The following is a 26,494-nucleotide window of genomic DNA, read 5'->3' as shown; positions in this document are numbered from 1 at the left end:
CACAGTTCTGCAGGGTGAGAAGTCCAAGATTAAGGTTCTGGCTCATTTGGTTCCCGGTGAGGCCATTCTTCCTGCTCACAGATGGCTACATTCTTACTGTGTCCTCATATGGTGGAGAGAACAAGCTCTCTGCTGTTTCTTCCTATAAGGACACTAATCTCATCGATTCAGGGCCCCACCCTTATGACCTCATTTAACCTTAATTACCTGCTGTAGGCCCTACTTCAAATACAGTCACATTGGGGATTAGGGCTTCAACATGTGAATTTTGGGGGTACACAATTCAGTTGGTAACATTACCTGTCCTCATGAAGTCCACTACAAAACACATATATTAATAAGCAATGACACATGTAATGAGAATGAAACGTAGTAAAGGTAGTAACTCATCTGGAGGACTTAGAGTAAACTGTTATTCTCTGTATACTTTTTGGCATGCAGAAAGCGTACATAAGCAATACACGAAAGCAATGTTTGCAATACACGAAAGCAACGTTTAGGAAAGAGTAAAGCTGCAGAGATAAACCTGTGGCTTTTTTTTTTTTTTTTTTTTTTGAGACAGAGTCTCGCTCTGTCGCCCAGGCTGGAGTGCAGTGGCCGGTTCTCAGCTCACTGCAAGCTCCGCCTCCCGGGTTTATGCCATTCTCCTGCCTCAGCCTCCGAGTAGCTGGGACTACAGGCGCCCGCCACCTCGCCCGGCTAGTTTTTTGTATTTTTTAGTAGAGACGGGGTTTCACCGTGTTAGCCAGGATGGTCTCGATCTCCTGACCTCGTGATCCGCCCGTCTCGGCCTCCCAAAGTGCTGGGATTACAGGCTTGAGCCACCGCGCCCGGCCAAACCTGTGGCTTTTGACTTGAAGATAAACCATTTACATTTTATGCAGGTCACAATGTTTTTGTTTGTTTTTAGTTCAAAAAGCACTTAAAATCTTGAGCGTCATAACTGATGTCTTGTTTAGCAGTATACATTGTTTATCAGTGAGAGGTAATAAAAGGTTATGAACCCACAATAGCAGGTTCTTCTGACTTCTCAGTGCAACTGCTAAGACCATAGAATTGTGAGTGTTGGTCATAGGGAGGCAGTGAAGAGCAACTGAAACAAGTGTAAACACTTTCTTATCTCCTTGTGATTATTTGGGAAACTTCTCTGCTGTTTCAGAAAAAAGTCAAAATAAAACACCATCCCAAGCAGGGACTGAGTCCCCATTTGTCAGTCCTAGGGCCTGGATCACACACTGTCCTCTGATCTTGCATATACTGGTGTTATTGGTGATCCATCCACGACCCTTTGAATCTTTCTTACGTGTCTATGTACATCAGCCAACATCTCCTAATGATGAACACCTGCGCTTTGGTTGGATGCGAGCCAGAAGTGGCAGATTTGTCTCTGGGACCGTTAAACCACAAACGTGCAAGGGCAACTGGAGTGCAGGTTCCAGGGGTCATAAAGAACCTCTTCAGCTGACGTTGGGGTTTCAGATCCACTTATCTCTACTGCAATGGGGTACTTTTCTCCTCCTGCAAAAATAGAAAGTCACAACACAGAAAACTGCAAATTTTGTACTAAATTAACAACTTATGCACCATTAAAGGCAATGGTTTGCCAACTTTCATGTTTATTGGAGTCACCTAAGGACCTGTTATAACGTAGATGAAAATACGGACCTCTCCCTCACAGTTGTTGAGCCAGTAGGTCTGAGGTGGGGCTGGAGAGTTGCATTCCTAAGCTTCCACGTGGTGCTGATGCTGCTGGTGCTTCCACTTTGAGAGCCATTGCTTTAAAGAATCTTGATGTTCTTCTTACCTGTAGCTTAGATGATTATATTTCCTATAGTCTCTGTTCTTTTCATGGGATCTTCACATACAATATACTATATACAGTTTTCCATGTGATTGTATTGTATCTACTTGACTGTCAAAGTTTCTTATTGGTGACGGTAGGACATTTAGAATTTTCTACTTCTATGGATGTCCTCATCAGCAGTTGTCCACGTTAGCAGTTCTCATACCTAGTAATAAAATATTAACTTACTTCATATAATTTTAAAAACAACAATCTCATGCTTTTCAGATATAACAATTAATATATGCAAATATATTGCAAACAGAGTACAGTTACTCTCAAAAGTTGTGAAGTTTAGAATGTTCCAGGACACTTTAACATCCATGAAGTGATTCACTTTGAAGCAGAAGCTCCTATCTGTCCTTTATTCTGATATGTTGGCATCGTGTTTTCCAGAGTGAAGAGCAAGGTTCCCTTGGGAATTTGTGGGCCAAAGTGTTTCTGAGAAGTGGAAAAATCGATGCCAGAGAGCTGTGAAGAAAGGAAAAGGAAGCCATTAGCTGAGAGGGCATAGCACATATGGATACATAATTTCTGGGAATCTGAAAGATGGGAAATCCTGGAATACAATGCAGCTATCAGTGAAAGGAACATAGAAGACCTGAACTCTGGGCCTGAGTCAGCCGTGGATTTACTGAAAGATCCTGGGCATTCATTCATTCATTCATACATCCAGGCATTCAACAAATAGATCTTGAGCCACCTATTAAGCACTGAGCACTGTTCTAAGGGCTGGGGATCCAGGAGTGAATGAAATACACAATGTTTCTGCTCTCCTGGAGCCTACAATCTAGTGTGGATGAGGACAAATGTGTGAACAAAAAATATTTGTTGAATTGTATTGAAATATTATGACGTCAAGTAATGCTACATGCTATGAACAAAAAGAAAGAGGAACAAGAGACAGCGAGGGAGAGGACCTCTCTGAGGAGGAGACACTGGATGCAATGACACAAGGAGAGGGCTGTGTAAATAGGTGTTCCAGGCTTAGGGAAGAGCATATGCACAGGTTCCGGGACAGATGTGTCTCTGCCACATCCCAGGCTGTTCCATGTAAGGGCCCTATATGCAAAAAGGCCTCCAAATGCCAAAGGAGCTGAGAAATGGAAGAACAAGGCAGACAAATTCAGTTTGTTGGTGAAGGGTGGTTTCTTGGGGAACTCACAGACAGAAGCATGGTCTTGGGCAGCTGCAAGACAGAGGGATTTCCCATGGTTACCCTCAGACTCAGAGATTATATACTAGAGGGAGGGAGGGTACATATTCCAAAGAGACAATGAAAGGCTACTGTCCAGAACAGACAAGACTGCTACTGTGTGTCATAGCCTGTATAGCCTGTACTTGGTGTGATAGTATTATGGTTGCTTTGAACTCAAGGCTGGATTTGTAGTGAGTACATGTTCTTACATTAAGGACAGTAAACAAAGTAGGACTCAGGAGGGCTTCAGGGACTGGGGTGAATCAGAAGTCAACATGGTGGATTAGCATCCAAGATGCAGTCACGTTTGCCTCCACACAAGCACAGCAAGGAGGCTGAGCCCCTGCAGAATGAGGAGAGAGGGGGTGCAGAGGAATGGAGGCCAAGGGAGTAGTCAGTGGGGCCTGCAGCCTCTGGCAAGGATTTGAGCTTTATTCTGGGCCAGATAGGAAGCCATGGTGGAGATTTTAGCAGAGGAATGTCTAAATTAGGGAAAGAAGAAGTGGAAGGTTACCAGGCGCTTAGCTCCCTCCTGGCTCCCACAGACTGCTAGACTTACCCAATTTTAATAATTTTTACACACTGAAGGGAACCCACACTAAATTGTTGTTTTTAAACAGCTGTTGTTTGGCTGGGTGTGGTGACTCACAGCATTTTGGAAAGTCAAGAAGATTGCTTGAGCCCAGGAGTTCAAGACCAGCCTGGGCAACAAAGTGAGACCCCCATCTCTACAAAAAAAGTTAAAAAATTATCCAGGCATGGTGGCACAAACCTGTAGTCCCAGCTACTTGGAAGGCTGAGGCAGGAGGATCACTGGATCCCAGTGGGGTCCAGGCTGCAGTGAGCCGTGATCACACCACTGCAGTCCGAACAACTCCACCCCCAAAAAACCCCAATGGTGTAAATTCACATTCTGCTCAGATAACTATTATATCAAAAAACTAGAACTTTACAAATTAGGGTTCCTCAAGTATTTAAACAATGATTAAAAATTTAATCAAGTAAACTCTTTCAAACTAAAAATGTAATGAAAATTATAAGCCAAAAAGATATTCAAAAACGGTTTGAACACCTTAAAAATCTGATACATAGTAATATAATAGTTACAAAACTTTTCAGTATAAATCTCCAAAAACCTTTTTATAAAAATGTCAATATTGTGGGTCTAAATTTGCTTTGTCACAATCTCTGTTCTTATATTCCTCTTCTCATACTGCTTCCCTGGATGCTGGAGGCCTTTCATCTGCCCTCCAGATCCATTCTCCTCTGGGCCTTCCCTGCTCCATGTCCTAGGAGACTTCTTTTGATGTATAAAATGCATCAAAAGGCTGGGTGTGGTGGCTCATGCCTGTATTCCCAGCACTTTGGGAGGACGAGGTGGGCAGATCACTTGAGGTCAGAGGTTCGAGACAAGCCTGGCTAACATGGTAAACCCCTTACTCTGCTAAAAATACAAAAATTAGCTGTGTGTGGTCGTGGGCACCTGTAATCCCAGCTACTTGGGAAGTTGAGGCAGGAGAATCAGTTGAACCTGGGATGCAGAGATTGCAGTGAGCCAAGATTGCACCACTGCACACCAGCCTGGCCAACAGGGCAAGACTCCATCTCAAAAACATGAAAATTAAAAAAAAAAAAAAATGCATCAACAGAGTCCTTTACCCTCTGACTTTGGGTGGCTCCCACCAGTGGGAGGCATCAGCTCAAGATCAGAGGGTGGGGGAAAATGAAGTGTGCTCCCTTCCTTCAGGGTCTCCATTAGTGGGCTGTGTGGCTGACCCCTGTGCTCTCCAGGGTAATGGCTCCTCCTTCTCCCCAGGCCTAGAGCTAGTGAGCTTCCCACTATTGCTATTGTATTGTTTTTTGGTTTCTTTTCACCCTGCCTACGCTACTACAATTAGATCCTTCGTTATACCTTTCTCAGTTACTCTGTTGGAATGTGTCATGGGTTTCCCGTTAGGACTCTGACCTACCGATAGATCATGACCTAGGAAGTCAGAGTGACCTTTGCTTACCAGTGTGGGTGATCAATATAGGTTAACAATTGAAGGGCCGGGCGTGGTGGCTTATGCCTGTAATCCCAGCACTTTGAGAGACCGAGGTGGGAAGATTGCTTGAGCTCAGGAGTTTGAGACCCACCTGGGCAACATGGTGAAACTCTGCCTCTACAAAAAAAAAAGAAAAAAAATTAGGCTGTTGTGGTGGTGCATATCTGTAGTTCTGCTACTCCAGAAGCTGAGGTGGGAGGATCACCTGAGCCTGGGGAGGTGGAAGCGGCAGTGAGCTGAGATCGTGCCACTCCAGCCTGGGCGACACAGCAAGACTCTATCTCAAAACAACAACCAAAACAGTTGAAGACTCAGGACCAGGGATAGGAGACGGTACTGTCTCCCACGAGACCATATCCACATAGAAGAGCAGAATAGGCTCTTTACCTTTTTTGGACAGCCTTTGCTCATTATGTAAGGAACTGTGGAGGTTATTGGCTCTAACCAGTCAGTTTTACTTTTTTTGTGCCCTTAGTCTTATGATCTTTAGGAAAATAATGCTATCTGAATGCCTTGATAGTGGAGCATGAGACAAGACAATGACTAATTACATAAGTTTGTGATGCCACCAATAAAAGCCATTTTGTAACTGCTTGTTTGAAGAAGGACCTGGCTTGGTTTAACTGATTATGAAATTGCTGATCAATTCAGTCAACCGAAACAGCAATTTTAGTTCTTCCTGGCCGTTCAGACCTGCAATGGTGAAACCTCTGCTACTCTAGATCTGGCTCTGTGTATACTTGGGAGCTTGGGGACTCACAAAGTGCCCAGGAGAGTGCACATACTCAAAGGTAGGGGCCCTTTCAGGGCAGCCCATTTGGGATCCTTGCCAGCTATCAGGAAAACAGTATCAGTGATGCTCTGTTAGCTGGTGCTGAAGAAAGAACCAGAAGAAAAAGAAACCACAGTTGCACCTTGAGGGCCGGTGTGTACTCTCTGGATGGATATCGGCTGGATCGGCAGTAAAGAATTTACGGCTCAGCAGGCCATGCCAGCATGGCTTGTACTTTGCCGGCTGACCTGGTGTTTGAATTTCCCTGCCTTCAAGCTTTGGCTGTTGCACTGGGCTAGTATCAATCACTTTTTGATGTCTCTTCAGGCTGGGTCCTTTTTTCCTCCAGACTGCTGTGGAAACTAGAAACATAGCAACAATGCCAACATTCCCCCTGGGAGGGCTCTTGTTCAGCCCCCTTCCTGGCCAACAGCGCTGTGCTGTCCCCGCCGTGGCAGAAATGCACATTGTGCTGGGAAGGAGGAGCCAGCCATCTTGCAGACCCTGTTACTGGCTGGTCACCAAGCTGGGCACCTTGCAGCTTTTCTGTCACTGGTTTTCTAGCAGGCTCTGGCACTGCCCCATCAGCCCTCTGCCTTGTCAGGTGGACTCACTTTCTCATTCCCCTAGGCAGCTGCTCCATCCTACTCATTTCCTCCCAAGCCCCTCTCTTCCCTCCCTTTGTTGATGACCTATACTTTGCCAGGAACATAGGAGACACCAGGCTTCCTTAACCCCTGACCCCCTTAGTCAGATCACCTGCCTGTCCCTGGCCTGTGTTCTCTCCAGTGACAACCTCGGGAGTATCCCTCCTCCTGCCAAAGGCCAGAGTGGGGGCTCTAGGTCTGGTTACTTCTCTTGTGTCCTTTCCAGGGACATCAGGCCTTCTCTCATGGGTGTCAGCAATGTGTCTGTCAAGGGCTCCGCTAAGCTGGAGAGAGTGGCTAATTGAAGCAATAAGCCAAAAATGAAAATAACAGAAGCACCTGTAATCCCAGCACTTTGGGAGGCCAAGGTGGCCGGATCACTTGAGGTCAGGAGTTCGACACCAGCCTGGCCAATGTAGTGAAACCCTGTCTTTACTAAAAATACAAAAGTTAGCTAGGTGTGGTGGCACACCACTATAGTCCCAGCTACTCAGGAGGATGAGGCAGGAGAATCGCTTGAACCCAGGAGGTGGAGGTTGAAGTGAACTTAGATTGTGCCACTGTATTCCAGACTGGGCAACAGAGCAAGACTCCATCTAAAAAAAAAAAAAGTGACAGTGAAGCCCTCATCACTCACTGCAGGGGCAGAAGCAAGAGGATCCCACCCTCCCCACAACAGAGCTCCAGCCAAGAGTCAAGTAATCAGCATAGATGTAGGGGTGAAGATCGTCTCTCTGTTGAGGCTTCTGCAGTTTTATGGTTCCAGGAACCAGAGGGAGGGAGAGAGGGGAGGGCCAGGAGTGGGAAAGAACTGAGTCAGAGCGGATAACAATGTCTTCGTGGCTCCCTCTTCCCTACTCCCTGAGAATAAGGAGGCCTTAACTGAGGTGCCTGAAGAAGGCCTTGGGCACAGGTGCGGGGCTGGGAACACAGGTGCATATAAGAGCATGGCTGGCAGGGGCCTGAGACCTTGACCGCAGCTCCCTCCAGGGACTGCAGTGCACCGGCTATGCCAGATCTGGTCTGGAGAGGGAGCCTCCCTGTGAGGCCCGCCTGGTACAGCCTTATAGTTGCCCAGGGTCACCCCTGGGATTCTAACTGGGAGCCGGACTCATTTTCTGCCTACAGGCCTCAGGCGACAGTACACAGTTGTGGTGTAATATCACCCACCTGAAATATCCCCCCTCGACTTTCTTCTTTCCCCTTCCAGGCACTGTCATGCTTCTCTGAGTCCAAAAGCTGTCCTTCTCAAAGGAGCTGGCTGTCTCAGTTTCTCCATACCCTCCCGTTCACTCCTCAATACCCTGAAGTCTAGACTTTATTGTCATCACTCTGCTGCAACAGGTCTTCCCAAGGTCTCTAGGTTAGGCTGGATTCGCTGGAAACACACTCGGGAAGGAAGATTTGCATGTGGGAAATTCATCTGGAAATGCTCTTGGGGACAACACTTGTAAGGAGTGAGGAAAGTAGGACTGGGCAGAGGGAGAAGTTGGAGAAGGATGATGATTCAGAGTTACCTGAAGTTAACGCAAGGGGGCCCAGCCTTGGGGGAACACCCAGCTTCCTTTTCCCTAGAAATGAAAGCAGTCTCCTGCCTGGCGGAGGGGGCGTGACTTACGCCTGATTGGCAGCTCCCTGGATGAGGAGCAGGGAATCGCTGAAAGTCCACCTTGAGCTCCAGCCTCTTGTTTTTAGAACAGTGCCTCACCCCTGTGGTTGTTGGATTGAGGACTCCGATTCCCTGTTCGTTGTTGGCTGGAGGCACCCGCAGGTCCTAGCCATGTGACTTCTTCAATATGGCAGCTTGCTTCATGCAAGTGTGCTGTCCAAGAAGGCAAGAGTCTGCTGGCAAGATGAGAATTACGATGCTACAGAACCTAAGACAGTATCCTGTCACCTGTGTCCCTTTCCATGGGTAGAAGCAGGTCATTGGTACTGTCCACACTCAAGAGGAAGGGATTACCCAAGGGCGTGGCTACCAGGAGGTGGGGATCATGGGTGGCTATCTTAGATGATAGATTCTGGAGCCAGACCATTTGGGTTCAAATCCTGGCTCTGTCACTTTTTACCTGTGTGATCTTAGGTAAGTGATTGAACTTCTCTGTGTCATAGTTTCTTTATCTGAAAAATGGGGCAGATAATAGTATCTGCTTAACAGGGTTACTGTGGGAATTAAATGAAAATGTAAAAGTGCTTAGAACAAGACCTGCACATAGGAAGCAGTAAGTAAGGATGGGCTATCACTCCCACCCCATCAGCTCCATGGGGCGGGTGTGCAATGGAGCCCTCAGGGGCAGTCCAGTAGCAGGCAGGCCCCAGGTAGAGGCCAAGAAGGGCGGGGGGGAATTGCAGCTGGCTTGTGTTTCTTGTTTTTATTGAATTATTCAACCCAATTTAAAGTCTGTCCTTGCCACGACTCCTCCTGCTCAGTGATATTACTCCCACAGCTTTAACCTTCTGGGTATATTTTTTATCACAATCCAACAGCAATAAATTTGACCTCATAAAGTACCAGCCCAATAGTCAGTGACTGTTTAATTAGGAGTTCTGATGGGCATGGAAACAAAGGCATTGTTTGGTGTCTGCTTGATTCAAACAGGAGTGGTGAGGTGGTCAGGAGACAGAACCATGGACCTGACTCAGGGAGAAAAATCTTGTTGAGTCTCTGAGTCTCTAGTCCATAAAACAGACTTTGTTTTTTACTTCCCTTTTGCTTTTTAAGGAAGTTGATTTGCATCAGCATTTTCTGAACTAGAGAGTTCAGGAAATGGGACAGTGAGGCAGCAGGAATAGTCATTCTAAGGTACGTCCCTTGCTGAGAAGAGTAAGCTACTAACTTCCCATAAAATACACCCGAATGACCCTCTGCCCATCTTCTTCCCCATTTTAGGTACTAAGAAGACATTAGAACTGGTCAGGATAAAACAATGGAGCCTTTCTGTGCTGGATTAAGTTTCCTATGGCTGCCGTAACAAATGAACACAAGCTGGATGGTTTAAAACAACAGAAATTGGCCAAGGAATGCAGCCCAGTAGGTTTCAGCCTTACTTTATCCAGCCCCTATTCAAGATGGAGTCACTCTGGTTCAAACACCTTTGAGAATGGCACCAGCAGATTGAGTGTCTGGTGGGGGCCTGTCTTCATAGGTGGCGCCTTCTCTGTGTTCTCACATGTTGGAAGAGATGGGCAGCTCTTTTATGAGGTCATTAATCCCATTCACCACCTCCTAAAGAGCTCACCTCTTAATACATCAGGCGTTAGATTCCTACATACGAATTTTGGAGGCGCACAAACATCCAGACTGTAGCATCCAGATATCCTGTACAGAACATAACTGTTTTCTTTTACCTCACATATTTGTTTTACTTTTGTTTTTCGCTTGCATATGTTTTATGGTGATTTGTTAACTTACAGCTCTCTGTTTAATCTGCATGTATAATTGTCATGTATCCCAAGAAGGCTTTTGTTTACCCTTTTTTTTTTTTGAGATGGAGTTTCCCTCTTGTCACCCAGGCTGGAGTGCGTGGCACGATCTCGGCTCACTGCAACCTCCGCCTCCTGGGTTCAAACGATTCTTCTGCCTCAGCCTCCTGAGTAGCTGGGATTACAGGCACCCACCACCACGGCCGGCTAATTTTTTGTATGTTTAGTAGAGACAGGGTATCACCATGTTGACCAGGCTGGTCTCAAACTCCTGACCTCAGGTGATCCATCTGCCTCGGCCTTCCAGGCCGGGCGCGGTGGCTCAAGCCTGTAATTCCTGCTTCGGCCTTCCAAAGTGCTGAGATTACAGGGGTAAGCCACGGCACCCAGCCATTATTTTTTATTATCCATTAATTAAACAGATATTTCTTCGTACCAACTACTTAGGATTATCTATTAGGCACAAAGAAAGGTGTAGCAACTTGGAGAATTGCTTCCCAGGTGGTCCAGTGGTAAGCAGCCGAGAAGCTGAATGCATGGGAAGGATGCATTCCTGGGGCACGTGTCCCAGAGACACTCACAATCCCTCAGGAAAGAAATCTTCCTGTGGAAGCACAAGGTAATGAGGAGTCAGTTAGTTGGGTATTAAAAGGAAGTGACCCCTTTGAAAGCCAGATAACAGAAGGTCACACAGAAGTGCAGAGAAGCATGTCCTTTCAATCTATCATACCTGCTCTGCTACGGCAGCTGTTCTCCACCTTGACTGCACGCTGGTATCACCTAGGAGCTTTAAAAATTGCTGATGCAAGAATCTCTACCCAGAGAGCTGAAATTCATTGGTCATGGTAAGGACTGGGCATCCACATTTCTAAAGCTCTCCTGGTGGCCACAGTGTGCAGCTACGGTTGAGACCCACAGTTGTGAGAGGAAGGAACAAAGGTGCCCTGGAGGCTAAACCAGTCTGGGGCTGGGCGTGGGAGGTATGTTAGGGGAGGAGCAGGAGCCCCACGAGGAAGTGAGATCTTTTCAACAAGGCGAGGCAGCCAGAAAGAGTGAGGGGGAAGGGTGGAAGGGGGTGGGGATGGCTTACACTGTCTTCCCCTCACGGAGTCTTTCAAACCAACTGGACATATGTTTTCTGCTAGAACGTCTGATTGGTGGCCCACAGATGCTCTGCTGAAACCCCTTCTGGTCCCAGAATTTTTGGACATTTTCCCACAGGTGGAGTTCTTCCCTTAGTCACTTCCTGGTGAAGTGACTTCCTTTGTCTGGGGAAAAATACCCGAGGTTCATTGTCTTATGCTAAAGAAATTGAAAACACAGACACAGGAAATCAAAGACATGAACACACAAAAACTGGGTTTAAGAGTGGAAGTTTAATAGGTGAAAGAAAGAAGAGAGAGCTTCCTTGTGCAGAGGGAGGGTGTCCGAGTGGGTTTCCGGGTTTGGGGCAAGATACGGTTGGTTTTATAGACGAGCTTGAAGAGGCCGTGTTTGATTTATATAGGCCATAGTGGATTGGTTGGGTCAACTGTTCCATTTACATAGCCCACAAAGAGGCTGGCCATCCTAGCCTAATCTTTTTTTCCGCAGATGGGGTCTCTACCTGGCCAGCGCCATGACACCTGCACACAAGACGACAAAGGGAGGAGGAACCTCCATATGGGATGTACCTGGCTTCCAGGTAGCCCTTTTCTATTGGCACAGCTGCTGCATTCACCTGTGCAAGCTTCCAGCTTGCTTATCTACGCTTGCAGCTTGATTTTTCAGGCTGATTTTTGTTAGAAATGTTTTGGGGGCTGCTTTTTTATTAAAAGAAAATTCCACCAAGAACTCTTTTACCCTTACTAACTGCCTAAATAATTTCTTTTTTAACTCCTATATCACTGGCTGCAAAATTTGCAGCTTTGGCAGATTAATTGTGTTACCTACCTCCTCCCAACACAGTGGGGCTCCAGCCCAGAGACTCGAAATCCACCCTGAGTTCCAGCAGGATCTAGGCCACACGTCTGAGATGAGCTCTTAGCACAGCCCCCATGGTTGCCTCAGGCTTTTGTTATGTGGTTTCAGAGGTTCCTGTGGAAGGTTCAAACCACAAGGACTAAATGAAAGATTATATGTTTTTATCACAAAGTCTGGCACATAGTAAGCATCTCATACATGATACTTTTGTCCATATTATGACTTACCTAAAAAGAAAAAAAAATCAAGTAAATTTAAGAAGACAACTATTGTCTTAATTCCCTCGACTTCACATGGTTCTGTGATATGGAAAGAGAAACTCTCCTGGTGAGAAAAGTCCTCTGAGTGCCTGTTTCAGGAATGCAAATAAAAAGGGACCAAGCAGGTGCTGATTCCCCAGTGTCCTCACCAGCATCCTTGTGGTGCTGTGTGAATGCCATCAGCCCTACTGTTCTCTGCATCTCTCCAAGTAGACCCCGCAAAGGCTGGTGAGGGACACAGGCTTAGCCCATCTCATGTATCAGCTGGTCTGGACCCTGCACACCCTAACATGGTGCTCAGCAGTTCCTGGCTGTTTGGGAACCACTGCTCAGCACGGGCAGTGTCCCCTCCTATAGATGTCACCCCGTAACACCCTCCCTTTCAGACTGGAGTGGAAATGTTCCCTATCAGACAGAAAGATCCTGAAACAAGACCGCTTCTAAGGTTGAGTAGCAAAATGAAAGTGAGATTTCCAAACAGATTTCTTTTTCTGAGACAAAGACCTATTATCAGCTCATTTTGAGAAAATGCTGTGTGTTTTGAACACATATGGGGACTGAATACATGTTCAAATGATGACTATTTGTAAGCTTTTATATATTCATTACAATTTTCCCCAACTTTTATTTTGAAAACTTTAAACCTTTAGAAAAATTTAATGCCCAGACAACCTTCATCTAGAATCACTATTAATGCTTCACCATGTTTGCTTTCTCTCTCTGTCTCTCTCTCTCCACACACACAAGTGCACTTTAACAGCTCTGACATTTAGATGTGTCTTACAGTTGATAATGAGGCATAGCTAAGTGACACTTTCCTTTTTTCCCCAGTGGTTCAAATATTAACGGTGAATCTTACAATTGATGGCATCTTAGATTCAATAGACAACAGAACTGGAAGCTGCTCAGTCTGCCTTACTGTCAATGCTACACAAATGCCAGCTATCTTTACTATATTAATATAATGGTGAATTTGTCTAATTCTTCTTATAATTTTGTCCATTTTGATTTTGTATTTGAAATACAAAGCTATGTTGTTAAGTGCATATACATTTACAACTGCTTCACCTTCCTGGTGAACTGAAACTTTTTTCTTTTCTTTTTTTTTTTTTGAGAGGGAGTCTTGCTTTGTCACTCAGGCTGGAGTGCAATGGTGCGATCTTGGCTCACGGCAACCTCCACCTTCCGGGTTCAATCAATTCTTCTGCCTCAGCCTGCCGAGTAGCTAGGATTACAGGCATGCATTACCACGCCCAGCTAATTTTTGTATTTTTAGTAGAGACAGGGTTTCACCATATTGGTCAGGCTGGTCTCAAACTCCTGACCTCGTGATTTGCCTGCCTTGCCCTCCCAAAGTGCTGGGATTACAGGTGTAAGCCACCGTGTCCTGCTGAAACTTTTTATGATTATATAGCAGTCCTTCTTTAGTAATGCTTCGTGCCTTAAAGTTTATTTTGTATGATATTAATATAGTGAAATTAGCTTTCTTGGTTAGAATTTACCTGGTATATCTTTTGTCCTCTTTTTACTTCAAATTTTTCTGCATCCTTATGTTTTATTTTTTTTTTGGGGGGGGGTGTTTATAAAAACCTAAAGCTTTATTATTTAAAAAAAATATAGTGGCCGGGCGCGGTGGCTCAAGCCTGTAATCCCAGCACTTTGGGAGGCCGAGACGGGCGGATCATGAGGTCAGGAGATCGAGACCATCCTGGTTAATACGATGAAACCCCGTCTCTACTAAAAAATACAAAAAACTAGCCGGGCGACGAGGCGGGCGCCTGTAGTCCCAGCTACTCGGGAGGCTGAGACAGGAGAATGGCGTGAACCCGGGAGGCGGAGCTTGCAGTGAGCTGAGAGCCGGCCACTGCACTCCAGCCTGGGCGGCAGAGCAAGACTCCGTCTCAAAAAAAAAAAAAAAAAAAAAAAAAAAAAAATATATATATATATAGTCTGATAACTTTTATTTTGCTGGATCACTTAGTCCATTTGCTTTTGGATTCATTTCTATTATGTTGCTTTATGTTTTGTATTTGTTCCTTTTTTTTTTTTGTTAAGGTTTGTTTCTCTCCTTCCTTGTCCAAGTAATCCTTTTACTGGGTAATTTTTTTTTTTTCTTTTGAGACAGAGTCTTGCTCTGTCACCCAGACTGGAATGCAGAGGCGCGATCTCAGCTCACTGCAACCTCTGACTCCCGGGGTCAAGCCATTCTCGCTCTGTGTGCCTCAGCTTCACAAGTAGCTGAGACGACAGGCATGTGCCACCGCATCTGGCTAATTTTTTGTATTTGTAGTAAAAATGGGGTTTCACCATGTTAGCAGGATGGTCTTGATCTCCTGACCTCATGATTCGTCCACCGTGGCCTCTCACTGCGCCCGGCATTTTTTTTTTTTTTTTTTTTTTTTTTTGAGATGGAGTCTTGCTCTGGTGCCCAGGCTGGAGTGCAGTAGCATCATCTTGGCTCACTGCAGCCTCCATCTCCCAGTTCAAGCGATTCTCCTGCCTCAGCCTCCAGAGTAGCTGGGATTATAGGTGCCTGCCACCACGCCTGGCTAATTTTTGTATTTTTAGTAAATACGGGGTTTCGCCATGTTGGCCAGGCTGGTCTCAAACTCCTGACCTCAAGTGATCTGCCCGCCTCGGTCTCCCCAAGTGCTGGGATTACAGGCGTGAGTCACCGTGCCTGGCACTGATTGGGTAATTTTATTTCACGTTTTCCTCTAGCACAGGGGTTTTCAGTGTCTACACTATTAACATTTTGGACTGGATGATTCTTTGCTGTGTGGGCCGCCCTGTGCATCGTAGGATGGTTAACAGCTTCCCTGACCTCTATTCACTAGATGCCAGCAACACATCTCCAGCCGTGGCAGCCAGATATGTTTTCAGACACTGCTGAATGTTCACTGGGGGACAAAACTCAGCCCCTTCCCACTGAGAAAAACTTCTTTGTTAACGAGGTTACTCTAGAAATTTTAACATACTTAAACTCATCTATGTCTCAGATTAATCAGTGTGTTTATCCTTCTCCCAAACACAACTTTAAAGTACTTTAATTTTCCCTCACCTGTATTTTAGCTGTTTTAAAAACTCATTGTTTAAATTAAAAAAAAAATTTATCATTGACAAATAAAACTTGTATTTATTTATCATGTACAACATGATGTTTTGAAATATGTATACATTGTGGAATGGGTAAATTGAGCTAATTAAAATATGCATTACCTCATATACTTAACATCTTTTGTGTTAAAAAACACTTAAAATCTACTCTCTTAGTGATTTGCCAGAGAAATGTGACAGTACCTGGAGTGGGGCAAGCAAGTTAAGGGTGGGTTATTCCAGGTGGGTGATATTTCACTATGATTGTATATGACTGGGTGGGTTCTGTAGACAGGAAGCTGAGAAGTCCAGCTTCCGGTTAAAATCCTGCATGTCATTTTACAGGCCTGGCTATGGGCAACTGCAAGGCCTGGTAGGTCTAATGGGGAGACTCCCTACCCATACCTGACTTGGCACAGCTGGGACACTGCAGTCCCTGGAGGGAGCTGAGGTCAAGGTTTCAGACCCCTGACCTGCCAAGTTCTTACACACACCTGCATTCCCAGCCGTGGCTCCTTCATTCCCAGGTCTCTCTATCCAAGATCTTCTTCAGGTGCCTCTGCCATGGCTTCTTTATGCGAGGGAGAGAGTAAGGAGTGGAGAACCTTGAAAAGACATTGTTATCCTTTCTGACTCAGTGGTACTTATCCCAAAGGTATTGTGTCAGCAAAAACCTCCAAAACAACAACGGAAAAAACCAATAATTTAAACTCGAGACCTATTATACAACATGTGGTGTGTCACTAACTATAATCTGACATGATACCCTTCAGGAAAAAAAGAGAAAAAAGTTATTGTTTTATAGAGTCAATGTTTGTTTAGACTAACCAGAATATTTACCAGTTTCTTTCCTATATTTCTTCATAATATCGCAGCATCCATCTGGGATCAATTTCCTTCTGTCTGAAATAATCCTTTAGATCTTTATCTAATAAACATGTTTTGATGTCGAATTCTCACAGTTTTGTTTGAGTCTTTATTTTATCCCTTTTCCTGACAGATTTTTTTGTTTTGCAAAATATACACTTCTAAGTTGACAAAGTTTGTGATGCACATGAAAGGAATCCTACCACTGTTTGCCTTCTGTTGGGGCTGATAAATCATCTGGAAGTTTGGTTGTTTTTCACCCTTGAAGGTAACCTGCCTTTTCTGGTTTTGGTGTTCTGCATTTTCACACCGATATGATTTCTTCTTATTTGCCCAGCTTGAGAATTGTTGAGATTCCTAAATTGGTAGACTGGTGTCTTTTATCAGCCATTGTCTTTTCAAATACTTGCATACTGCTTTTGCTATATTCTCTCTCACCTCCTTCTGGGACTCTGGTTAGTAACCAACATGTGGTAGGTTATCTCACTCTACCCTTCATACGTCTTGTATCCTAATCACTCATATTTTCCATTCTTTTGTTTCTCTGTACTGTGCCCTAGATAATAACTTCTTTCTCTTTAAAAAGGTGTAACAAGGTCTTAAAATTCAACTTCAAAACTAAATTTTATTTATTATTTATTTTTTTGAGATGGAGTCTCCCTCTGTCACCCAGGCTGGAGTGCAGTGGTGTGATCTTGGCTCATTCAAGTGATTCTCCTGCCTCAGCCTCCTAAGTAGCTGGAATTACAGGTGTGCACCACCATGCATGGCTAATTTTTGTACTTCTGGTAGAGACGGAGTTTTACCATGTTGGCCAGGTTGGTCTTGAACTCCTGATGTCAGGTGATCCACCTGCCTCAGCCTCTGAAAGTGCTGGGATTACAGGTATGAGCCGCTACACCTGGCCAAATTTTATTTCTATATACATGCAGCAAACATTGAAAAAATTTCAAAAAAGCAATCACAGATCTACCCTCCCTATGATGGTTAATTTTATGTGTCAACCTAGCTAGACTGATTGGGTAAAATATTAGTCTTGATGTTGGTGTGAAGGTATTTTTAAAGATGAGATTAACATTTAAATCCATAGATTTTTGAGTAAAGCAGATTACCCTCCATAATGTGGGTGAGTTCCACTTCTATCACTTGAAGGAAGGCCTTAAGAGAACAGAAGCCTGAGGTCCCTTGAGGAAGAGTTAATTCTGCCTCCAGACTGCTTTTGCTCAAGCTGAAACATCCACTCTTCCCTGGGTCTCTAGCCTGTTCTGCGCTGCAGTTTTTGAACTTGCCAGCCTCCACAGTTCCTTAAAATAAATCTCTGTGTTCATTCTATTGGTTCTGTTTCTCTGGAGAACCCTAATACCCTTCCTTTTCTTTTCTTTTTTTCTTTTTGAGACAGGGTCTCATTTCATCACCCAGGGCCAGAGGGCAATGGCGTGAACATAGCTCACTGCAATCTTGACCTCCTGGGCTCAAGCTATCCTCCCACCTCAGCCTCCTGAGGAGCTGGTACTATAGACACACGCCACCATGCCTAATTTTAAAACTTCTTATAGAGAAGGGGTCTCACCATGTTGCCTGGAATGGTCTCAACTCCTGGGCCCAAGTGATCCTCCCACTTTAGCCTCCCAAAGTGCTGGGATTACAGAAGTGAGCCATTGTACCTGGAGATTCCCTTTTTTGCTCAGTTCAAAGTCAAAATTAGTCTCAGCGGTGTCTAACCTGCTGTTAAGCCTGTCCCCTGGCTTTTCAAACTTCCACAACTATACTTTTTATTTCTAGGGTTGGTTTTTTTTTTGTTTGTTTGTTTTAAATAACAGATCTGGCCCTTGACTGCAAATCTAGTTTCTGAAGCTTTAGACTGAGAGATCCCAGATGACTCAGACCTTGTACCTAGCACAGTGCCTGGTCAACAGCAGGCAGGGTCTAGGAAGTACTTGTGGAATGAGTGGACATCAATATGGCAAACTAGAAGCTTTTTCACACTGTGTGTATCTAACAATTACACACAGGTGGTACCATGTATCACTGTGTGTATCTAACAATTACACACAGGTGGTACCATGTATCACTGTGTGTATCTAACAATTACACACAGGTGGTACCATGTATCACTGTGTGTATCTAACAATTACACACAGGTGGTACCATGTATCACTGTGTGTATCTAACAATTACACACAGGTGGTACCATGTATCACTGTGTGTATCTAACAATTACACACAGGTGGTACCATGTATCACTGTGTGTATCTAACAATTACACACAGGTGGTACCATGTATCACTGTGTGTATCTAACAATTACACACAGGTGGTACCATGTATCACTGTGTGTATCTAACAATTACACACAGGTGGTACCATGTATCATGAACACACACAGTGCCACAGAGAGTAACACTTTAATGGAGCACCAGCAGCATATAAAACATATATAAAACATATATAGGTAGAAAAATAAATTCAGTCAAAGTACCCCAAAGAATCCAAAAGTCCGTGTTCTGGATAGCATTGAGCTGACCACCCTTGAGCTGAGATTGATTTTCAGATCAATCTATCCATAATCTGGTAGAATGTTACAACATCTCCATTCTTATTCCTCATTTAAAATTTTTAAATATTTCTGTTTCTCAAAATTTTTTTTTTTTTTTTTTTTTTGAGACGGAGTCTCACTTTGTCACCCAGGCTGGAGTGCAGTGCCGCTATCTCGGCTCACTGCGACCTCCTCCTCCTCCCGGATTCATGCAATTCTCTTGCCTCAGGCACTTGAGTAGCTGGGATTATAGACATGTGCCATCACACCCAGCTAATTTTTGCATTTTTAGTGGAGACAGGCTTTCACCATGTTGGCCAGGCTGGTCTTGAACTCCTGCCCTCAGGTGATTCGCCTGCCTCAGCCTCCCAAGGTGCTGGTATTACAGGCGTGAGCCACTGTGCTCGGCCCTATTTCTCACAATTAAAACATGATCCTACTTTAGTGATATAAGGGGCTGAAAATTACACTCTCAGTGGCCAACTTTTAAAAACATCGCGAGAGCCTTTATAAGGCAGTGAGTTCCCAAATGGAATATTTTTGCCAAGAGAACCTTTAAAATGTAGCTCTTTGGTTGCTTAGATAAGTCCAGGGTCTGGGAGTTCTAGATGTGGGGCTGGCTTAGATGGTCTTGGCCCTCGTTTTCCGCCCCGATCCCTCACTGAGGCAGATGTGAGATGGAGCACGTCACTGTGCCTAGCCGAGTGTTTCCTTCTCAGAGCCTAGCTCTGGGGTCCCTGCCCAGGCGGGGTCCCGAGGCTGCAGCTGTCATCAGGATTCTGCTTGCTGCTCTCAGACTCTTCTGCAATGACACTTAGCTTGTCGAAAACATCATTCTCATCCGAGAATGGAAAGGAGAAAAACAGAAGTGTGTTATGATGAGGATGGCCCAAAAACTGTGGAGGGAAAGAGGACAGTTAATGATCAATTTTCTTCATTTCTTTTTCTAGGTTTATGAATATTTTTTCACAGAACTGCTGGCTGGAAAATTTATTTTATTTATTTATTTTTTAAAGGTTTATTTCTTTTTTTTTGAGATGGAGTCTTGCTCTGTCACCCAGGCTGGAGTGCAGTGGCACGATCTCAGCTCACTGCAACCTCAGCCTCCCAGGTTTAAGCAATTCTCCTGCCTCAGCCTCCCAAGTAGCTGAGATTACAGGCATGTGCTACCACACCCGGCTGACTTTTGTATTTTTAGTATAGATGGGATTTCACCATGTTGGCCAGGCTGGTCTTGAACTCCTGACCTCAGGCAATCCACCTGCCTCGGCCTCCCAAAGTGCTGTGATTACAGGCGTGAGCCACTGCACCCAGCCTGTTTTATTTTATTTTTTGAGACAGGGTCGTGCTGGGTCACCCAGGCTGGAGTGCAATGGTGTGATCACGGCTCACTGCAGCCTTGACCTTCTTGGCTCAAGCGATTTTCCCACCTAAGACTTCTGAGTAGCTGGGATTACAGGCATGTGCCACCATGCCCAGCTAATTCTTCTTCTTTTTTTTTTTTTGTAGAGATTAGAGATGAGGTCTCACCAAGTTGCCCAGGCTGGTCTCCAACTCCTGGGCTCAAGTGATCCTTCCATCTCAGCGTCCCAAAGTGCTGAGATTACAGGTGTGAGCCACCATGTCTGGCCAAAAATGCTATTTTATTTTAATTAATTAATTAATTAATTATTTTAAATGTGAGACAGATTCTCATTCTGTCACCCAGGCTGGAGTGCAGTGGCGTGATCTTGACTCACTGCAACCTCCGCCTCTCAGGTTCAAGCGATTCTTGTGCCTCATCCTCCCGAGTAGCTGGGACTACAGGTGTGCACTACCATGCTCGGCCATTTTTTGTATTTTCAGTAGAGACAGGGTTTCGTCATGTTGACTAGGCTGGTCTCAAATTCCTGACTTCAGGTGATCCGCCCACCTTGGCCTCCCAAAGTGCTGGGATTACAGGCGTGAACCACTGTACCCCCCTAAAAAGGCTATTTTAAAAAGTGATGGGCAAGGCGCAGTGGCTCACATTTGTAATCCCAGCACTTTGGGAGGCCGAGGTGGGCGGATTACCTGAGGTCAGGAGTTTGAGACCTGCCTGGCCAACCAACATGGTGAAACCCCATCTCTACTGAAAATACAAAAAAAAAAAAAAAAAAAAAAAATTAGCTGGGTGTGGTGGTGAGTGCCTGTAATCCTAGCTACTCAGGAGGCTGAGGCAGGAGAATCCCTTGAATCTGGGAAGTGGAGGTTGCAGTGAGCCAAGATTGTGCCACTGTACTCCAGCCTGGGCGACAGAGCAAGACTCCTTCTAAAAAAAAAAAAAAAGAAAGTGACAACAGTATGATGGTTCCTCAAAAAATAAAAATAGAATTACCATCTGATCTAGTAACTCCACTCTTAGGTATTTACTCTAAAGAACTGAAAAAAGGGTGTTGAAGAGATATTTGTACATCCTGTTCACAGAGGCACTTTCATAATAGCTGAAAGGCTGGAAGCAGCCAAAATATCCACCCACCAATGGATGGAGGAGTGAAGTGTGGTCTATACACACAATGGAATGTCATTCAGCCTTATACAAAATAGTTCTGACACCTGCTAAACAGGGATGAACTTTAAAGACATTATGCCAAGTGAAGGGCCCGGTGTGGTGGCGGGCACCTGTAATCCCAGCTATTCGGGAGGCTGAGGCAGGAGAATTGCTTGAATCCTGGAGGCGAAGGTTGCAGTGAGCTGAGATTGCGCCACTGCACTCCAGGCTGGGTGACAGAAAGAGACTTCATCTCAGAAAAAAAAAAAAAAAAAAGAAAGACATTATGCCAAGTGAAATCAGCCAGACATGAAAAGACAAATACTGTATAATTCCACTTATACGAGGGACCTAAACTAGTCAATTTCATTAAGACACACAGAGTGGTGGTGGCTGCCGGGGCCTTGGGTGGGGAGAAGAGGGAGTTACTGTTTAATGGGTAGAGAGCTTTGGTTTTGAAAGATGAAAAAAGTTCTGGAGATGGATGGTGGTGATGGCTACACTGACAGATGAATGTGCTTAATGCCACTGAATTGTACTCTTAAAGAGGATTAAGGTGATACATTTTATGTTATGTCTATTCTGCCATGATTAAAAACATACGTGACAATAAATACGCAACTCATTTGCTAAGTGATCACATGTCACCTTCTAATAGTTCCTCTTTTCAACCAGGAGGGAACATTTTTATTCTGATCATGATGTGGTGAGGCTGTCACACCTCTAGGAAGCAGGCACGTCACAGGCCCTGGATAAATGTGTCTTGGAATAACAAACAGAATCTCCCATGTGTCCTCTGGATGAGTTAGGGGCCCTCTGGTGCTCCCTAGCATCCCACAGGCCCCTGGATTTCAGCACTACCGACCACCTGAACTGTGGCTAGTTTGAGTCGATATGTTGCTGTAAGTGGAAATTATATACCAGATTTTAAAGACTGTATGAAAAATAGAATGTAAAATATCTCAATCATTTTAAAAAATATTGATGACTTATTGAAATGATGCTATTTTAGATATACTGGCTTATATAAAATATATTATTAATGTTAATTTCACCTGTTTCTTTTAACTTTTTTTATTTTGGAAATGGAGTCTTGCTCTGTCGCCCAGGCTGGAGTGCAGTGGTGTGATCTCGGCTCACTGCAACCTCCAACTCCTGGGTTCAAGCGATTCTCCTGCCTCAGCCTCCCCGGTAACTGGGATTATAGGTGTCCGTGACCATGCCTAATTTTTATATTTTAGTAGAGATGGGGGTTTCACCATGTTGGCCAGGCTAGTCTCGAACTCCTGACCTCAAGTAATCCACCACCTCAGCCTCCCAAAATGCTGAGATTGCAGGTGTAAGTCATGGCATCTGGCCTCTTTTGATTTATTATTTATTATTATTATTATTATTTCTACAGGTGGGGATACTCACTGCTATACAAACGAGGAATTTTTTTTTTTTGAGATGGAGTCTTGCTCTGTTGCCCAGGTTGGAGTGCAGTGGCACAGTTTTGGCTCACTGAAACCTTTGCCTCCCAGGTTCCAGAGATTCTCCTACCTCAGCCTCCTGAGTAGCTGGGACTACAGGTGTCTGCCACCATGCCCAGCTAATTTTTGTATTTTTAGTAGAGGTGGGGTTTCACCATGTTGGCCAGGCTGGTCTTGAACGTCTGATCTCAGGTGATCCACCTGTCTCAGTCTTCCAAAGTGCCAGGGTTACAGGTGTGAGCCACTGTGCCTGGCCAATCTTTTTTTTTTTTTTTTTTTTTTTTTTTTTTTTTTTTTTTTGAGACGGAGTCTCGCTCTGTCGTCCAGGTTGGTGTGCAGTGGTGTGATCTCGGCTCACTGCAAGCTCCGCCTCCCGGGTTCACGCCATTCTCCTGCCTCAGCCTCCTGAGTAGCTGGGACTACAGGCGCCCACCCCCTCACCCGGCTAATTTTTTGTATTTTTAGGAGAGACAGGGTTTCCCAGTGTTAGCCAGGATGGTCTCCATCTCCTGACTTCATGATCCGCCTGCCTCGGCCTCCCAGAGTGCTGGGATTACAGGCGTGAGCCACCGCACCTGGCCCAATCTTTGGACTTTTAAAAAATGTGGTTACTAGCAAATCTAATACACACATGGCTTGCAATATGTTCTATCAGACAGAGCTGCCTTCTCACTTTTAATGGACACCCACTCTTCTCAGTTTGTGTCACCTGTAGCCAGGGCTCCTCAAGGGCAGGGACCACAGTCTGATCATCTTTGTCTCTCCGGTGCTTTGAACAATGAAGACGCCCCTATATGTTTCCTGAAATCTCTGCTGGTTTCCCACTCTCCATTCTCCATCTTCCTAGGTTCACCAATACTCTTAATCTTCATCATTAGATGGAGAACCTTCTCTAAAGCTTTGCATCTTGAACCCCTCCCCTCCAGATGGAACCCCTCTTAGTGTCATTTCTACACTCAGCCTTCTGATATGACTTAATGGAACCTCAGGGTGGCTGCACTACCTCCTGGTGTGGACCTGTTGGGATTTTCCCTTGTGGGTTTTGAGCAGCTGATGGAGGGTGGTGGGGTGCTCCTCTGTTGGGCCAAGAAGGAGGCTGGAGGGAAGGGGAACCTCTCTAAACTTCGGATCCAGTGGGCTAATGAGAATAGGCTGGAAGCTACTCTGGATTTTCCTGGGAAAATGGGGACAGGAGAGATCAAAGGAAGGTGTATTGAATCTCAAGGAAGCAGCATCAGCTGAGTCTCCTGGTTGGACACACACACACACACACACACACACACACACACACACACCCCCACACTGGTGGCTCAATAGATGAGTGTAGGAGGAACCTCCCTAGTGCTTTTTTAACTCAAAGTCTCCATCCCCAGCAAATCTCCCTAAACTCTAAATGATCCTTTGGGTCCTGGTTAATGGATTCAATGCTTTATGAATCAAGCTGGAGAAAGTCGTGATGTGATGTGAGGACCCCGAACTGCTCCGTAGTTGCCCAACCCCTCTCCAGCACCCTCCATTCCCTTCTCTGATTTCTCAGCTCTTACAGGGGCTGGCTCCACGGTCAAGTCTGCAAAGTCTTCTAGCCTTGGAGGTGAGAGCTCATGCCAGCAGGCCCCTTTACAGTTCGTTCTGTCTGTTCTTTCCTATCTGACCAGTTTCTTTGATGGTGAAGCCAGAAGCAAAAATAGCAGGTGAATCATTTTGTTTCCTCTTGGTTCTCAGTTAACACAAAACCTCTGACCCAAGCAAAGGGCCCACCCTCATTCTTTGTTCTTCCTGCTGCAGCTGTGGCTTCTCAACAGCTCATAGAGGATTCTTAGTTCATTCTGGTGCTGCAGTCTCATTGGTACTTTTTTTTTTTTTTTTTTTTTTTGAGATCCAGTCTCGCTCTGTCACCAAGGCTAGAGTGCAGTGGTGTGATCTCTGCTCACTGCAACCTCAGCCTCCCAGGTTCAAGCGATTCTTGTGCCTCAGCCTCCTGAGTAGCTGGAATTACAGGCGTGGCTAATTTTTGTATTTTTGGTAGAGACAGGGTTTCACCATGTTGGCCAGGCTGGTCTCGAACTTCAGACCTCAAGTGATCTGCCAGCCTCAGACTCCCAAAATGCTGGGATTACAGGTGTGAGCCACCATGCCCGGCCTGGCACTCTTTGTAGGGGGTTCTAGTCGCTCTGAAACACTTGCCTACAGTCCTGTGCCCCACTTTCCATCGAGGGTAGATGCAGTGCTGTGTTGCCCAGATCCCTTTTGTGGTGGAGGTGCTTGTTCCCCAAGCCTCCAGGAATACTGGAGGCTGAAATGGCTCATAGCCGAGTCCCTTTCTAGGCTGTGCCCTTCCCAGAAGGCAGTTGCCTCGGCCAAGGCTCTGTGCCCTTCCCAGAGGCAGCCTGCATCAGCTGACTGGTGGTGTGGGGACAAGGGCCTGATATTAGCTATCACAACAATACATTAATAGGACGAGACATGCAGGAAGTGGCAAGGCATTGGTGAGGCACACACACTGCAGAGGGTGAGAAACTCACCCTGTAGAGATTCAGGGACCTGCCACATCCGTGAAATTTGAGGGGACCCTTGCAGTGGGGCATGCCAGGACATCCTCTTTAAAGGATCAATTATTGTGTCTCGCCCCTCCCACCACTAGGAAGGAAGCATTGTGCTGTGGAGGCCTCAGGGTTCTGGAGGCAGCCTGTTTCACGCCTAGGAATACTGACTGCTCCAATATGTTTATCAAACGACACAGGAGGCTGTCGGCACTGAGGGGCCCAGGGCAGGAAAGGGCTCCGCAGAAGGTATGGGCCGCGGAGCCTGCAGCCCTATGCACACCTCAGGACTGGTGCATTATCCCCAGGGACGGCCTGCGAATCCAACCTGGGGAATGTGTGACTTGGCACACCCTTGAAGTGTCTGGGGTGGGAAAAGATGCTGGGTGGAGTTTATGGCAAATCCCAAGAGGAAAATCACAACATAGGTACGAGAGTTCTGGGGTCAGGCGGGGCCATCTGCAGCAGATAATTATACCCTGTTCAAAAAAGCAGCTCTTGGGACGCTATGGGGACCTGACAGAGACAGAGCTTCTGACCAGGGACGTGAGGTGATCGTGCTGTCCAGAAGCGACCATCATGAGGCCTGAGACCCAGCTGCCCTGAGATGGGGTCAGAGGGTGCATGTCGGCCACATGCAGGTGGCTGGGACTCCTGTGCCCTCTATCCCTGTTGCACAGTGGCTGTGTCTGCTCACATGATGACTGCAAAGGGGGATGGGTACTTATGCCCAGCTGAAGAAGGAGGAAAGGCCGGCGTGGTTTCATGGCAAGGTTAGCATGGTACGTGGGCACACACTGAAAGTGGCCCGCTACTGCACTTCAGCCCCAACCAGGGAGAAAGCCTCCCCACGGGCGGAGCTTTGGGCTGTGGGTCTGGTCATCCCCTTTACGTGGAAGGAAAAGCAGCCCAAGATCAGGCCAGCTGTGAGATCCCAGGCAGGGGTTAGTGATGAGGCTGGTGGTCAGGTCAGGGTCTCTGGGGAAGGAAGACTGGAAAGTCAGGGACAAGGACATCTGGGAAGAAGGATGGACCTGAGGGAGTAGCTGGAGCGTGGAGATTTCTGCGTCCCATATTAACTCCCACTGAGAGCATGTGTCATAGACAACAGACAGCCAGGGAGACATGATGACACAGCCAGTGGATGTCAGCCAGCCTCTGTCATTGGTCACCTGTACGTGGCACAGGGCTTATAAACACAGCAGCCGTGGTGGCAGGGATGGAGGCTGCGCATGGGCCTGAGAGAAGGGGCTCCCACTCCCATGGCTGGGTAGCCACGACTGCTGCAGAATGTCCAACCTGCCTGCAACAGAGATCAATGCTGA

General features: G+C 45.8%; 1 protein-coding gene and 1 long non-coding RNA gene across 7 annotated transcripts in view; both read right to left on the bottom strand.

Annotated features, from left to right (window-relative positions):
* Window positions 1–731: 731 nt before the first annotated feature.
* Window positions 732–16,833, bottom strand: LOC115892785. 4 transcript variants are annotated; one of them, XR_004052697.1, is made up of 7 exons: window positions 15,741–16,833; window positions 11,861–12,004; window positions 8,124–8,350; window positions 5,054–5,203; window positions 2,120–2,314; window positions 1,666–2,009; window positions 732–1,518 (listed from the first exon to the last, which is right to left on the bottom strand). It is a non-coding gene; the product is annotated as an uncharacterized LOC115892785 (long non-coding RNA). The 4 variants fall into 4 exon arrangements; XR_004052695.1 differs by having other exon boundaries at window positions 1,666–2,314; XR_004052696.1 differs by having other exon boundaries at window positions 1,666–2,314; window positions 8,124–8,347.
* A 1,661-nt stretch (window positions 16,834–18,494) lies between these two features.
* Window positions 18,495–26,494, bottom strand: part of IL10RB (interleukin 10 receptor subunit beta) — a 33,664-nt gene continuing 25,664 nt past the window's right edge. Inside the window, exon 8 of one of the 3 annotated variants that reach the window (XM_030914981.1) lies at window positions 18,495–19,544. In XM_030914981.1, coding sequence (XP_030770841.1) covers window positions 19,371–19,544 — 174 coding nt within the window. In that variant the 3' untranslated portion in view covers window positions 18,495–19,370. The remainder of the gene's footprint in view (window positions 19,545–26,494) is intronic. The other 2 variants (XM_010358833.2, XM_010358832.2) reach the window with 2 other exon arrangements.

Source organism: Rhinopithecus roxellana, chromosome 13 (genome assembly GCF_007565055.1).
Source record: "Rhinopithecus roxellana isolate Shanxi Qingling chromosome 13, ASM756505v1, whole genome shotgun sequence".
Lineage (NCBI taxonomy): Eukaryota > Metazoa > Chordata > Mammalia > Primates > Cercopithecidae > Rhinopithecus > Rhinopithecus roxellana.
Note: the sequence above shows the minus strand (reverse complement) of the source record. Positions and strands in the feature narration are given on the sequence as shown.